The sequence below is a fragment of the Sciurus carolinensis genome, chromosome 8, assembly GCF_902686445.1.
Source record: "Sciurus carolinensis chromosome 8, mSciCar1.2, whole genome shotgun sequence".
NCBI lineage: Eukaryota > Metazoa > Chordata > Mammalia > Rodentia > Sciuridae > Sciurus > Sciurus carolinensis.
Window position 1 is genome coordinate 107,668,675 of NC_062220.1, and position 15,984 is coordinate 107,684,658.

A 15,984-nucleotide genomic window follows, 5' to 3' on the forward strand; every position below is an offset into this window, starting at 1 on the left:
TGTTTAAATTACATTGTGCTAAAACTAATTGTTTGCTATTTTAAAAGTCGAATGCTTTCTTATAAAAATCTTACTCTTTACTAAATTCAATACATCTTTTGTAAATGAAAGAGGAGCTTGGGGGAAAAAAGGAATAAAGAATAAAAGAAGACATGGTAAAAAGAAAAAACAGTAATTCCCTTTACACCTGATCTCTTTTAACTTAACTGTTCATGTCTTCTAGAAGAATGGTGAAGCACTTGTCCAACCAAACAAGAAATATAATGTCAAGAACTCATTTTACAAGTCCTCTACACAGAAGTAAGATTTTTTTCCCCAGAAGAAATTTCATCTTAAAATATATTTATTTGTCCTCAATGACAAATGTGCTGGGTTGGTAATATCCTGGATCCTATGATTAATTCAGAAAACATTTACTTACTCATGTTGACTAAATAATAAACATGTCAAGGTCTTAACACCTAGGTTTGATGAATAATAAAATCAAACAGAAAGGAAATGATCAGAGACAGAAAGGGGGCATGTGGATGGATGGAGAGGGAGAGAGACTAGATGAGAGCATAGGGTCATAGAGAACAATGGCAGAAACAGGAAATTTAAAGGAGAATGCAGTGACTCAGGAAATACATCAAGTCCCTATTATGAGCCTATGTGCAAGGCTATGAGATGCATCCATGAACAAAGCAGACCAAGATCTCTGCTCTTAAGGGCTCTCGTTCTAAAGGGAGGAAAAGGCATAGGTAGAAAGTAAATAGTTATTGCTTTAGAAAGTGATATGAAAGAAACAAGAAAGAATGCACAGGTATGGGATAGCAGACTTCAGACATCTACAGAAAGTGTGGGGAGGCCTCCTTGAGTTATGACCTTAAACAGAAACTTGGAAGAGGTGAGAAACAGTTGTACTTATTTGGGAGGGAGTGACGAAACTGTAGGCACAGGAAGTATAGCACCGAAGCCCTGGTTGGAAGTGTTTAGGGAGTTGTGGAAGAACAATAAGCCAGCATGCCTGGAGTAGGGTCAGCTGCAGGGTGGGCTTGGGGGTGGTAGTGGTAGCAAAAGAATAGGTCAGCAGTTTTTACTATCTCAGAGTTCTGTAGAACAAAAATCCAGGCATGCCCCAACTGGGTTCACTGACCTGGACCCTCCAGGTGGAAATGAAAGTGTCAACTGGGACAGTGTCCTCATCTTCCAAGACCATTCAGGCTGTTGGTGGAATTCAGTTTGTTGCAGCTGTAGGACTCACAATCTTTGTTTTTTCAAGAACAGAGAACTCTGCTACAGTTTTGTCACTTTTTAGGGTTCATGTGTCTAGGCAGTCCCACTCATGGTCATCTACATTTTGACTAATTCAAAATCAGTTGACCTTAATTATATGTGCTCAATCCCTTTTGCCATATAAAGTGACCTGTCATAGACATACTATCCCACTGTATTCACTTGCTGCCCACTTTTAGAGGCCATGGGGGATTCTATATGGAGTGTACCCCAAGTAGTGGGAATCTGGTGGGTCATCAAAGAATGTCACAGAATGTGACAGTGTTATGAACTACATCAATTGAATATGTGCTTTGCATAAAATGTCCTTATTTAATAATTTCCCAGAGCTTATGAAGTTGTTCCTTGGGACAAAATGCTACCACCAAAACTTGATCCAGAAGAAACAACAGTAGAAAAAGCAGCTGATCTCATCTCACAGTGTTTTACGCTGAAAAGATATGAAAGAGTGCCAGCAATAACCCAGGTCTGTGAACGTTGCTTGAGCAGCCTTGAGTTTCTTACTGTTAATGAATTGGACTCCAAAACTTAAGGTCTCAATAATATTTTAGTTAAGAATTACCTATGAAGTTGAAATTTCCTTAATCATGAAAGCCATTACTGACTGCAAATGTTTTAATATTATCAACACTGAAAATATTTATGTGAAGACTACCTCTTTCTCAAAAGTCATTGGCAATGACTATATTTTTAAAAATCACTATAGAATAAGTCAAAAAATTGACAGAGACAGAAATGAAAGATTCCAACAGATAATACATGCTGAAGATAGTTCTTAAAATAGGTTCTAGAACTTCTCTCTGCACTCTTCAAAGCAGAAAGGGAAGATCTATGAGTTACAGATTGCTGTGTCCTTTCTCTGATTATGTGATAAGATAAAGCATACCAAGCTATGAGAAGAGGTGTCCTTTCTTTTCATTTGTGAATATGAAGAGAATTTGTGATGTGGAATATATTCATTCCACAGTCAGAGTACTTTTTCTAAACTGCGAATCTGTTTCTGTTCCTCCTCCAATTAAACACGTCTTTTTTATAATATAAAATCTGTGCTTCTAGACATGATGCATGCTCAATATTCCATATTGATCCACAGGCTCCTCTTCTCCCCTCTACCCTGTTCTTTTTCTCTTGCTTTCCCTTCCATCACCCAAATATCAATCCATATGGCATTCCATCCTCTCTGTGTTGAACTTCTTCCTGTCCCCAAGTCTGTCATGCTCCCTCTCAGATCTTGTGTTTTGTAGTGTTCTTCTGCCTTCATCCCACTCCCTCTGTTCAACACTAACCCCAAAGCATTCTTGAACTCTCAGTCCTCACTTTTGACCTCCCAACACTGCATTAGATATCTCTGCTTTGTTCTTCTTTCTATTTCCATTGATTGGAAGTAGAAATACACTTTCTAATTCCATTGATTTCTCATCTTTTATAACATTATCTCACTGCATAAAGTTTGGTTAAGCAATTGGAGTACTTCTCATAATGAAGTTTTTCAATACATAAAATACATAGGATTGAAAAGGTATCAGTTGTATTGATATACAGTAAGAAATGTGGATTCTCAAGAGGTCTATGAAACACATATTAAGAAATCCACATTATCTGGTAAATTTCCTTTAGTTTTTACAGAGAAAAAAATTGATAATAAGAGAGAAAAACATAACTTCCAAATAAAGAATCAAACCTGGGACTTTCACATAGAAATTAAAATCAGTTAAAGCACAAAAAAAAAAAATGTGTATAGTTCCATCTATTTTTAAGGAGCTCTCAACTACTTCAAAATATTTTTATATCTTGCAAAAATTGTTTTCATCATTACATTTTCCTGAGTGCAAAATTATATTAACATCCAAACTCCTCCCCAGGCAAGATGAGGTTCAGAACTTAGGAGCTGGACTGGACTGGAAAGGGGAGGCTACGGTGGACCTGCGTGAGGGCAGTAACTAGGATAAAACTGAAACCAGACTTTTCACATGGGCCTGGAGCTGAAGGAGGTAGATCTGAGGCAGATTCCTGCTGTGAGAAAACAAGTTAGAAATGGGAGTCAGAGAGCAGAGTGGAGACAGACTCAGAGAATCAAGCCCTCAAGACCCAGGAATGAAGTTGCAGAAACGCCTGGAGAGTGCTTTCACAGACAGCCTGTGCTACATTCTGATGTGAGAGTGTTGGAAAGGATGCTGTAGCTTGAATCTTTGAAATTACAGTGACTTGTTCATTAGCTCTCTGTCTCTCGTTTTATTTATGATTTTAGATGGTTGGTGGACTCTGGGACAGATTTCAGACAAGATCATTCTTAGCACCAGTCAAACCAGTCAATTTGTAAGTTTGATCTCCTAAGGTTCTCATTTCAAATGTATAACCATCACACATTTATCATTAATTATCTGAAACCCTAACTCAAGTGTTAAAGGGACAGAAGAGGGTCCTATCCTTTGGTGGAAAGTGTTCCAGTATCCCCAGTCCAACATATGTGAGACTGGAAAAATGACCCAAATCCCAATTCAGTTGCTTAGTGTCACCTGATTTCTCCTGTTTTTTAACCCTCCTTAAAATTTAGACTGTTAAATGGACCCCAATCAATTTAAAATAGGGAATGCTTTGTAAATACTCTTTAAGGACAATTTTAGTGTTTTGGTATTCTAAAGACTTCATATAAAAAGGATTGTAATTTTTTCCATCAACATTTGAATCACATACTTATGTTATGTTCTATTAATTCCTGAAGTGAGAACTTTATTACTAGTACTTTTCCATGTATAATTTTGAACATTTAGTAAAAAAAAGTTTGTTTTGAAAATTTCTATTTTGTCTGTTTTTGTATTTACCACACCCAAAACCCACATTACCATATTTTTTTATTTTAAAATTCACTTATAATAGTTAATATGCACAAAATATATAAATAACAATATGATAAAATCTGTGTATCTTTTCCACAGATTTAGAAATAAAATGTTACCAACACAGTGGTAATTACCTCTGTACCTCTCCCTCCTTCGGAGATCATGACTATTCTAGATTTAATGTTTCACATTTTCATGCATTCTTTTAATCTTTTAAAATGTGTTACTATTAGACAATATGATATTGAGTTTCTTGTTTATAAATGCCACATAAATGTTTTCATGTATATTTATGCCATTTAACATTCTATCCCATATTGTGCTTGCAAGACCCATAGGTATTGACTGTCTTTAGATGTTTGTTTTCTCTGAAGTGTAGTCTTCAATTGAATGGATTTACCACAATTTATTCATCCATCCTTATAATGTAATTTTTTTCTAATTTTTATCATAGTTGGAACAGAATTTACATATTTCACATACCCAAGTATAAAAATACTTTCAGTTTTTATATATGGAAATTAGGTCAACAATTGCTCAGTCAAGAAGTGTATACTTTCATACATTCTAGATACTTTATATTCTTTTAATGAGTTTTACCAGTGGATTCTCTCACTGGTAGTGCTTAAGTTCCCATTACTACACATTGTGGACAGTGTTTAGACCAGATTAAAAATCACTCAGTCTTGGGAAAATGAAACTGCACTTCATTATAATTTCATCCTACACCTACCTGATTACTAACAATCATTTCTGTATGTTTATAAATTAGTTGGATTTTCACATTTTGAACTTATCTACTCATTTATTTAGACCCTTTTGCTGTTGGTGTATTTGTCTTTTACTTATTGATTGTAGAAACTTTTATGTTTAATATTCTGGATTAAAATCCTTTATTAGTAATAGTCATAAAATAACTTCTAGCTTGTGACTTTTCTGTATTAAAGTATCCTTTGCTGAACTAAAGTTTTAATTTAATTCATCGATATTTTCCTTCAAGTTTTTTTTCCTTTGGTGGAGTTTTAAATAAGCTTTTCCCTACTCTGAAACAATAAAGATATTTTCCTCCTTGTCTTAGATTTTTTTCTAAAATATTTGAAGTTTTTGCTTTTCACAATTATCTGTTTAAACCAATTGATATTTGCTTTTACCTATGATATGAGTTAGGGATCCATTTTCTGAACGTGAATATGCAATTATCCCTGTTTGATTTATTGAGTAGATATTGCTAAATAGTTTAATGCGTCATTTTTAGCCTGATGGTTGTAACTATTGGTGGTGAGTCACAACCAAAATTTTTCAAAAATGAAAGAGTAGAAAATATGAGTTTTAAAGCAGAACTGTGTACTTTTCAACAAATACTGTAGTCAGTTACAAAGAATATCTTGAGAGACAGTCATCACAAAATAAAATATGTGCTTTCCAGGAAGATACCATTCCATCTTTTGCTCAATGGAGTGTCATCTGATTCTCTGATTTTCTGATAATCAATTTGATCATCATCTCAATAAGAAGGTTACTCTTACACATTTAATCATACATTTATCGATTCACAATTGATTCAAAGTGAAATGCAGGAGACTGTGTCCACAGTTAGCAAAATTAATGAGAGTATTTTCATAAATATCAGTTATGAAAAAAATAATATCAAGGGTAACATTTTTTTACATCTTTGAGTATTGCCCTTCTTAAAAATCTACTATGAAGTAACTTTAAAAAGGATTTCTTATCATTAGAAAAAAAGGAATAATGAAATGGGAATATCTAAAGCCCTAATGTATGACTATAAGATCCACAAATGCAAGGAGTGACAATTTTGAAAAGAATATTGATTTTCACCAAAAAACTTACATCTTATTGATCCATATCTAATGTGCAATACATTTTTATTTTTATTTGTTCTAATTAGTTGTACATGACAGTAGAATGCCTTTATATATTTTGATAGATCATACATAAATGAAGTATAATTTCTCATTTTTCTGATTGTACATATAAAGAATATTTACAGTAACATTTTGTCAAGTATGTAAATCACTGTGGTAGTCAGCTTTGTGTTACTGTGACCAAAACACTTGACCAGAACAACTTAGAGGAAGGAGAGTTTATTTTGGGCTCATGGTTTCAGAGGTTCAGTTCATGATTGACCATCTCTCATTGCTGTGGGCCGGACATGAGGCCAAACATTAAGGTGGAGGGACATGGCAGAGAAAGCTGCTTAACCATGACAGCCAGGAAGGAGAGAGAGAGAGAGAGGGGGAGAGAGAGAGAGAGAGAGAGAGAGAGAGAGAGAGAGAGAGAGAGAGAGAGAGAGAGAGAGAGAGATGGCAGGGATAAAATACAAACCCCAAAGGCATGCCTCCAGCAAACCAACTTCCTCCAGTCACACCCCCACCTGCCTACAGTTACCATCCAGTACAGTAGTCCTTCAAAATTGTTAATCCATCAAATGGATTAATTCACTGTGTTACAGTTCTCATAATCTATTAATTTCACCTCAGAACATTCCTGTGTTTTCTCACACATGAGCTTTCAGAGAACAAACCTTAGCAATTACCGCAGTATAAACTCCAGGTTACAAACTGAATGATAATACTACTTAACCTCAAAATTGAAACACTCAAAAATTTTATATACAGCAAGATGGGAATGTTGAACATTCCATTTGAATATCTTTTATACAAAAGTCATGAATTTTTCAGTACAGATTCTTAATATGTGAAAGGTAAACATTTTTACTCACATCTTTTTATTTCCATATCATGTGATCAAATAACAAATAACTCCCAGATTGGGAATACTATTCAAGTTTATGTGAATGTACTGCATTTTCATTTTTATTTTGGTGATACATCAGCTGGCAAATGAAAACTACATCTCAGTTTGTAATGGCACATCTCAGAACTCATCAGGGTACTGTGCACCCTCAAGCCTTCCTTTATGAAAATTTCCTCCCAAAAGTCTACACAAAAACCTGTATGTGACTGTTTATTCATAATCTCCAGAAGCTGGAAACAACCACAATATCCTTAAGCAGGCAATAAGTAAAGACAGTAGAATATTTCCATGCTATAGAGTACTACTCAACAATGAAAAAAGAATGTGCATATAGCACATAGTAGGGACAAATCTTCAATATATGTTGGTCAATTAAAGCAGTCATATAGAGTTATTTATCATATGGTTCCATTTATATGACATTCTGAAAAGGCAAAACTACATCTTTAGATTATTTCTATGACTATAAACTTTTAGAAGTCAATTCCTACAAGAACTGAATTTTTTATTTTAATTTGAGAAATACTATAATCATTTGATATTCATTAACAATGTCAATAATAAAACTGCTTATATTTTGTTTTTGTTTTTCTAAGTGTGAGTCCAAGTTCTAGAAGTAAATACATTCCTCTCTATACGTAAGTAATGTTTCTTTATGTTTTAAAAAATACAAAATTTATGTCTAAATTGTAGTTGCTTTTAGCACGCTTATGTTTGTAATTCACTTTTTAGGACAACTATGAGTTCTAACAGATTTCTAATGTTTTCCTGGCATGGTGCCTGTTCAATGTCAGGAGTTCATTAAAATTTTGTAAAATATTTTGTTAAGTTAAAAAATAAAAAAGCAATATTTTTCTATTTTTCTAAATAGAATATTTTGTGAAATCAATATCATGGGTTCTACTATTAGTGTTATCAAAAAGAAGGAGTCATATAATTCTTGGGAAAGAGGAAAGGTACTCATTAACACCAAAGTGCAGGAAATGCAACCTCTTATTATGCTTTTAAATCTGGTTTTCTATAAACGGCAAAGAAGTACATTATGTGCCATTTGCCATTCTTTTATTTTTTATTTTTTTAATTTGAATAATAATCTGGGAGTGGAGTAGTTTCAAGAACATGGGAAAGGGTCCTTACCTTCCCTACTCTTGACTGTCTCCTCTATCTCTATCGGTGGCGTCAGATGTCCAACTGACATGACCCACCTCCTGACCTTCTTCTCAGCCCCCATGGGCTCATCATCCTTGGAACAGTAAGCACCTACCCATGTTCCTATCCTGCCTTATTATCCACGGCTGATACCAACTTCCACCATGCTCCAGTCTCCACCCAGTGTCCACACAAGGAATTATCACGGGGCTGCAGAAACAGCCACTTCTGTATTCAGAAACATAGAACTGTTGTTATTTTCAGTTTCTCAAACTTAAGATCAAAGAGTATGGTACTTCTCCTCTGAAGAAAAAAAAAATCACCATTGTTTGTTATGTTCACTTGTTTGTTCAGGTAATTGTTCTGTCATCATATCTTTCATTTTACATTCTGAGCTTTTGATTGATTATGGCAAAACAAATTTCCTTTAGAAGTTAGAACCCCATGCAACTATTCCTTCTAAGTTTCTTATGAAGATACATATTTCTTCTTCTCTTTTCACTTTAACAGTGGTCATGTGCAGACTACAAATGCTGATGATGTGGACAACCCTTTTGGAGATATCAGATCTTTATCCAAGCCTCGGTGCTCTAGAATCCTTTATACAAACACAAGTCAGTAAGTGCCATTCAGAATTATTTCACTTATTTGTTTATTAAGGATTAAACAATAATGGGATTTACAAATGAAGGAATTAAAAATGACCTAGCTTGTTAATGAACATAGTGCATTAATTGGTTTTCCATCACTGTGACAAAATACCTGAGAAAATCAATTTATATGGAGGAAATATTTATTTGGTTCATTGATTGAGAGGTTCCCATTCATGGTCCACTTGGTCCTGTTACTTTAGGCCTGTGATGAGGCAGAACATCATGATGGGAACAAAGGGTGAAATAGAACTGCTCACCTCTTGATGGCTAAGAAATGAGGAGAGAGAGAGAGACAAAGGGACCAGGGTTCTAATATTCCCTTCAAGTACATGCCCTAAATAACCTAACTTTCTCCCACTAGGCCCCACCTTATAAAGGTTCTAGCACCTCTCAATGGCATCACAGGCTGGTGACAAAGCCTTTAACACATGGCCTTTAGGTGACATTTAATAGCCAAACTGTAACAACTTAAAAAGAAAGATACTGCTTCCTGAAAGAAATGTAGTTTGTCACAAAGGAGATTAGAGTTTTGAACAAGCCATCTCTGTAACTTCACTATCTTTGTCTAACATCTGTGGCACCAAATCCCACCAAGCAAGCTGATTATAGAGGGATCAGTAATGTTTGCAAAGCACCCAAGACATGCTAATCAATAATGGACCATTGTAAAGTTGGTAAAACTGGGTTCTTTTTAAAAAACAACACACCTGAGTTTTTCAGTGCTAGTAAACTACTTCAATAGAACATTGGTCTGAGAGTGGTAGCGCAATTTAGCAGACCTGAAAGTGCCTTTGCTGCCAGAGGCAGTTCTGGGAATTGAACCAAGGACCTTGTGCATGCTACACAAGTGCTCTACCATTGAACTACATTCCCAGTCCTAATATTTTAAGCGTTAATAAATGTTTCTTTAAAAACATCAGTTGTGCCCATAAGGCAAACTAGTTAAGTTTCACACTAGCTACTGTTCAGACATATTCTACTGTTTTTTTAAATATAATATGATCTATTGTAATTTTGAATTTTTCTGTAAATCTATTTTATCAACTTCTTTGACTATTCCATCAAAATATGAAATATGGCTCAAAGCTCTCTTTGTCTTTAAAATATAGTTATGTAAAATATCTCATCAAAGAATTTAATAATGTCTACCTAAGGCTGAGGGTATAGCCCAGGGGCAATGTACTTGTTTAACATGTGAAAAGCCCTTGGTTCCTTCCCCAGCACTGCACTGCAAACACACACACACACACACACACACAACACAACACAATAATAATAATAATAATATTAATAATAATGTCTACCTAATTTACATGTAATAAAAGCAAAAATGAGTTCCTAAATTATTTCAAGTACTGTGCCAAGAGCTATGATATATAAAAATAAAAAGGCAAAGGATTTGCCCACAAGGTACTGAACATCTTGGAAGACAAATAAGCTATATACACAAATAATTATAAAGCAGAATGAAGTATATCACACAAAAAATTAAACTTTATTTTTTGAAGCACAGATATAGAGAGAAATCACTTCCACATATAGGACTAGAAAGCTGTTATGTTGTGCTGAATACAATTGAATACAATTCTTCCATGAATTCTACAAATAAATTATTGCTGTTAAACATAAGAATTCTAAAAAAGTTGAAGGAAGTATATAAGAATAAAATCAACTTCAAGAATAAAAACTAATTTTTCAAAATGTGTTTTTGAACTTCGAAATGTTTTATTAAACATTCTTGCTAAAAAATTGTATTCTTTTGGGTAATCCTTCCAAGAGAGGGTGAATTTTAAATATTCCATGTAAAATCATATCGTTTCATTAAATGCATTTGGGAATATGCTATTCTACTTTATTTTGCTGTAAATTTCTTTTTTTTATAAAGGAAATGAAATTATAAGATCATGTAAATTAGACATTAACTGTAATTCTCAAATTTGGGCACTAGAGGGCCTCCAAGGTTGCAAAGTTTCTTCTTTTGATTAGTTTTCCATTTTTAACAGAATCTTAACCTTTAGACACAAAGAAATGCCTTCTGTTTTTATTATAAAATATTTACAGATGCAAAAGGATATAGTGTCATATGTAACTTATAAAATAACACAAAAAAGCTCCTGTGTATTCCCCAAGTAATGTAATAGGTTTTTATTGAAATCTTTTAAATTACCTTGTGCCCTTCCCAGTTTCATCATCCCACTTCCCTTTCCCTACCCCAGAGGTCATCACTGTTAGATTTTGTGCTTAATCTTGTCTTTCTTTGATTTATAGTTTTACTACCTTTACATATATCTTTAAGCAAAATATTATATTGCTTCCACAATAACTCGAAGTAAAAGCAAAATGCAGAACATAAAGTCCCAAATTCAGAAGCACATAAACTTACTTTGTGCTAAGTAGGGAATGAAGAACCATCCTATTCAAATGCAAATATGACTCTTCCTGAATTCTCTCATCTTACAGTTTGTTGCAGAGAAATATCTTTATGTTATTCTTTAGGGTCTTCTGCATGATCAAGGATACTTAATCATGGCTGGTGAGCCATGCTGTACATGTCCCCATCCCTTAGATGGAAGCAATATTTCAGGCTAGGATTAAGGTCATCTGACTTGACTGAGCGCTTCCATCCTTGGAATCACTGATTTCTCTATGGGATGAAGATTTTTCAAATTTCCCTCATTAGTTGATTTTTTTCTTTTGGTCACTGATCATCTGACATGTCCAGTGTTTTATTGTGTTGGTAGGGATTGTACTAACAGTTTAAAATTGTTTGTTATTTTTATTGTAGAATTAAATCTGATCATTATAGAAAAAAAGTACATAAAAATAAATGACAGGATAGTAGAATGCATCAGACATTATTACCCTATGTACATATGTAACTATACAACCAGTGGGATTCTACATCATGTACAGCCAGAAAAATGAGAAATTACACTGCATTGTATATAATATATCAAAGTACATTCTACTGTCATGTATGACTAATTAAAACAAATTAAAAACTTTAAAACATATAACCAAACTTACACAAAAGCATAACAATTGTTAACATTATGACATTTCCATCAGTTGTGCATTTTTTGTTTTGCTTTTGCATATTTATATTGCTATGATTATAACATTTTTACTACCTTAACATTGTAACATGATCATAGACTCACCCTTTCATGAACTCACCATAATTTCTATTTGTGCAAATTTACTATAATCAACTAGTTCATTTAGGTTACATATGTAAATTGTTTCCATTTTTGGCTATGATAAATCATCCTCTCAGACACTTCTTACATAAATCTTTTTTGCTTTGAAATCAATTACTTAGGGAAACTCTTGAAGTAGATTCTGGCATCAAAATATACAAATATTCTTAAACTTATTGCTAAATCATTTCTGGAAGTACCATATACATTTACAGTGGAATCACATTTAATACTCAACATTCATGCTCATTTTTAATGTTAGCATGGAAACTCATCAAACATCTTTTTATCTTCACAATGTGTTCATGATAAAAATAACTCAAGTATTTTTGAAGTGTAAAAAGTAGAATACCTCTTCTACTTACAATACCAATATTAAATGTTCAATTTTTTTATACTCCCTACTCTATGCACCTACAAAGGTGTGAAACATATATTTACATGTGCATTATGTCTGTGTTCATTTTTGGGTGTGTATGTATGTATGAGATTGAAATATGCACTGGACGCTTAAAATATTAAAATCATCTTAATGACTGCATGGTATCCCACTACAAGTCTGTATTAATTTTATACAGGCCAAATTCTGACTACAGTATTTTTCCTGTTGAAAACAATGCAGTACAGCAAAATAACCTCTTCATATATCTTTTCATAAAAAACGAATGCATTCCTATAGCTTACATCTCTGAAAATGGAATTTCTGCATGAGTTTTTCTCATCAAAATTTTAAAATTTTCTAATTTGGTGGACATGTTTACTACTAAAAATCATTTAGAATTAAACTCAAAATATTAATACAGTTTCCAGTGCAGTTCCTCTTGCTTTTTTTTTTTTTTTTTTTTTTTTTTCCTTTCTTTCCTTTCTTTTCATTACTGGGGATTGAACCCAGGGTTTGGTGCATGCTAGGCCAGGGTACTACTACTGAGCTGCAACCCTTGCCCTACAATTCCTCTTATAATTTGAGTCTAGTTTAGGAATTAAGATAATCCAAAATATCCATTAAATTATTAAAACTAAGGACAACCTAACTAGCTTTTTCATTTCTTCAAGCAACAATTACTACTTACTGAATTTCAATAATGTTCAGGAATTTTTTTAAATGATGTAAATTTACCCCCATTTTTCATCTATATGTTAGACAGAAAAGTTAAAGTAAGACTGAGGTAAGGATTGTCTTGATTTTTCAATCTGGCTTTTTTTCTCTTTTTAATGTAAGAGCCATAGTCAACAAGAGCTCAGTGAATCAGCTTTAAGAGAAGTCCAGTCCTTTTAGCGATCATTTCAGTTTCCTATAGTTTTTGTGCTTTGCAGTCAGCATTCCTCAGTACAAGGCACATAATACCTAAATGATGTGTTCCAGGTCTGTGCACAGTCAGAATCCAGAAGCATTTTGTTCTTGCCTTTTCCTAAGAAAATGGAAAGATCTGCTAAAAGTCCTTTTACTTTTGTAGTGGACTCTAAATGCTGGAGCCACATGGGATCTTCCAAAGATACATCTCACCTTGTTTTTCCAATGAAGAGAGGTTTGGCATAGGCGAGGCCCAGGCCCAGTTGACAGAGACAACTGAAGAGGGCCAGAGGTGAGGAGGCAGGAGCACTGGCCTTCTAATCCCATATCAGTACTTGCCTTCACCAATCATTCATTTTTCCAAACGAGGCAGCTGCGTCCACTGTATCTTCCTCCACTAAGTTGTCATCTTTTATCTCAGAATGTCACTCCATTTCCTATTCACTGTGATTTTTCACCCTAATGATTTCTGTAAGGATCCATTTGAAAAGAGAGGAATTGACCAAAATGGATACCCAGTAAGGCCTTGGCAAAGGTCTACGATGCAAAATGAGATGCTTCCCTCCCAGTCCCTGGTCTGTATTGCAGTGTTAAAAAAAGAAACACACCACAACCCAGATTAAAGAATAACTATGAATAGTTCCTTGCCTTAGCCTGACACTTCTGCCTTCAGAGTACTTTCACATCTACTCTCATTTGTTTTTCAAAATAGTGTGATGAGGCCAGAGTTTCAGGAACCAGTTCTATTCCCATTTTGCAGATGAGGAGGCAGAGACCAGAGTGAATGATATAAAGAGCCCCAAGTCACTCATTTCATAAGCAGTAAAGAGAAGTCCAGAAAATAGGTCTTCTAATCCCCAGGGCAAACACTTGCCCTTAACCTACGTCAAGCAATCCTTTTACGTTTGGCAAGGAATTGACTTCTTAACTAGAACATAAAAGCTTTGTGCTATATTATTTCTGCATCCCTTTCTAAATGGAAGATGTGAAGAGTCTAAGACCACAGGGGAAAAATATACCCACTAGATGATAATAATAGCAATTAAATTGTGACTTCTGAACAATAACTTGGGGCCACAATGTCTCAGGACATTCAGAGAAGCACAGTCTCATGAGCAAAAGTCATCACAAAGTGATTCTAGTTTTATTTACATTTCTCATTGATCAATAACATCAGAAAAATCAAAAATCACAATAGACCTCCTGCCTTTTCTTCTCCAGCTGCATAACTCTCCATGTTCTCTGTAGCCTCCTCCTTCTTTCAGTCCTCTGGCCCCACTGAACCCTTTCTCTTTCTTCTTCCACCTCCCATCTTTATGACTCTGCTTCCTTCCCTCCACATCTGCAGCTCCTTTTGCATTGATTTTGCCCAACTGTGGACTAGGCATTATGCTCAAGCCTTACCTGCATCACATTGACTCCAGAACACCTTCACAGGAGGTGCAGTTAACCATAACTATTGGTGGGTTATGGATGAAAATGGCTCAGAAAACTTCAGAAAGTTTCAGTCAGCTAGTCAAGGCTGCCTTGAAGTTAAATGGGTCTGTGTTATGCATCCCTCACATACATCTATGGCCTGCTTGGGTTCTTTAAACCTCTAGATGTGATTTTTAAAACGTACTCTTGGGGATTGGGAGTGTAGCCCAGCAATAGAGCACTTGGCTAGCATGCACAAGGTCCTGGGTTCGATCTCCAGTACTGTAAGGAAAAGAAGTTATAAAATGTACTCATGTTTGTGAAAGCTATCAGGAGCCATGTCTGCTTGATTTCTACCTGGAACTGTGCCTGATAGAGAAAACTTTCAAATAAGAGAATTTGTTCTTAAACTTGCATCTACACCCAGGGATTGAATAATGCAGTCTATTTTGACCTAACAAAGCTTTCCTTGGCTAGGCTTGGAAAATGCCAAAAGTCTTTCCCAACTGCATCATTTCTAAAGCCCAGGCATTTTGGGTTGGGGTTCATTTCTGCCACTTGACAGTTTGGTTGTCTCTGAGCATGTTACTCAGAGCATGTTTGTCTGAGACTTTCATGTAAAAAAATGGGCTAATAATAAGACCTATGATACAGGTTGTTGCAAGAATTATATAATTTATGTAAAACATTTTTAAAAGGGAATTTAATATATGCCAATGATTATTAGTTATGTTTATAGTACATAGAAGTTATGTGCATGCCTAAATTTTTATCCACTTATGCAGTTCCTATATTCTATATATAATGATGTATCCCATGTTTTCCTTATTTTCTATATAGCTTTTAATTTTAAAACATCTGTACTCCCTTTTTTCTGATTTACTAAACTTCCTTATTTTCTGAAATTATTTTACTTCTCTTTTATTGTGTTTTGTTGAGAGAAACCATTTAGCTCTAAGCTTAGGAAACAAAATATTCATATTTATCCATTAATGCACAAAATCCAGTTTATGAGGGAATGAGGGTACAAACAAAGGAGTTCCAAGGATAAGAAGCTATGAAGTAAACACAGTCTGTACATTTCAGTATCTTTCATAACTTTGTTTGCTCCTGCTGAAAAATATAGCCTTGAAGTGGTATCTCCAAAGAATACACTTTTCTTGATGTTAGGTTAACATGTTGCCAAAAAAAAAAAAAAAAAATGATGGCAAAAATTCCCCCTGTGATGTCCCTGCATGCAAGGGTTAAGTGGAATAAATTTAGTAGCAGTGTGGGTGAGAACTTTCGTTTTCAAATATTTGGCAGTTTATTATGCAACTGCATTCATTCTCCAGTATGAGCAGCTAATCAGTCTACTTTTTCATGGCATGTTTTTGTTAGAT

General features: G+C 34.5%; 1 protein-coding gene across 1 annotated transcript in view; it reads left to right on the top strand.

Annotated features, from left to right (window-relative positions):
- The window catches only part of Spata48 (spermatogenesis associated 48), a 51,424-nt gene that overhangs the window by 24,321 nt on the left and 11,119 nt on the right, over positions 1 to 15,984 (top strand). Inside the window, exons 4-8 of the mRNA XM_047562150.1 lie at positions 224 to 300; positions 1,603 to 1,741; positions 3,524 to 3,591; positions 7,490 to 7,531; positions 8,553 to 8,660. Coding sequence (XP_047418106.1) covers positions 224 to 300; positions 1,603 to 1,741; positions 3,524 to 3,591; positions 7,490 to 7,531; positions 8,553 to 8,660 — 434 coding nt within the window. The remainder of the gene's footprint in view (positions 1 to 223; positions 301 to 1,602; positions 1,742 to 3,523; positions 3,592 to 7,489; positions 7,532 to 8,552; positions 8,661 to 15,984) is intronic.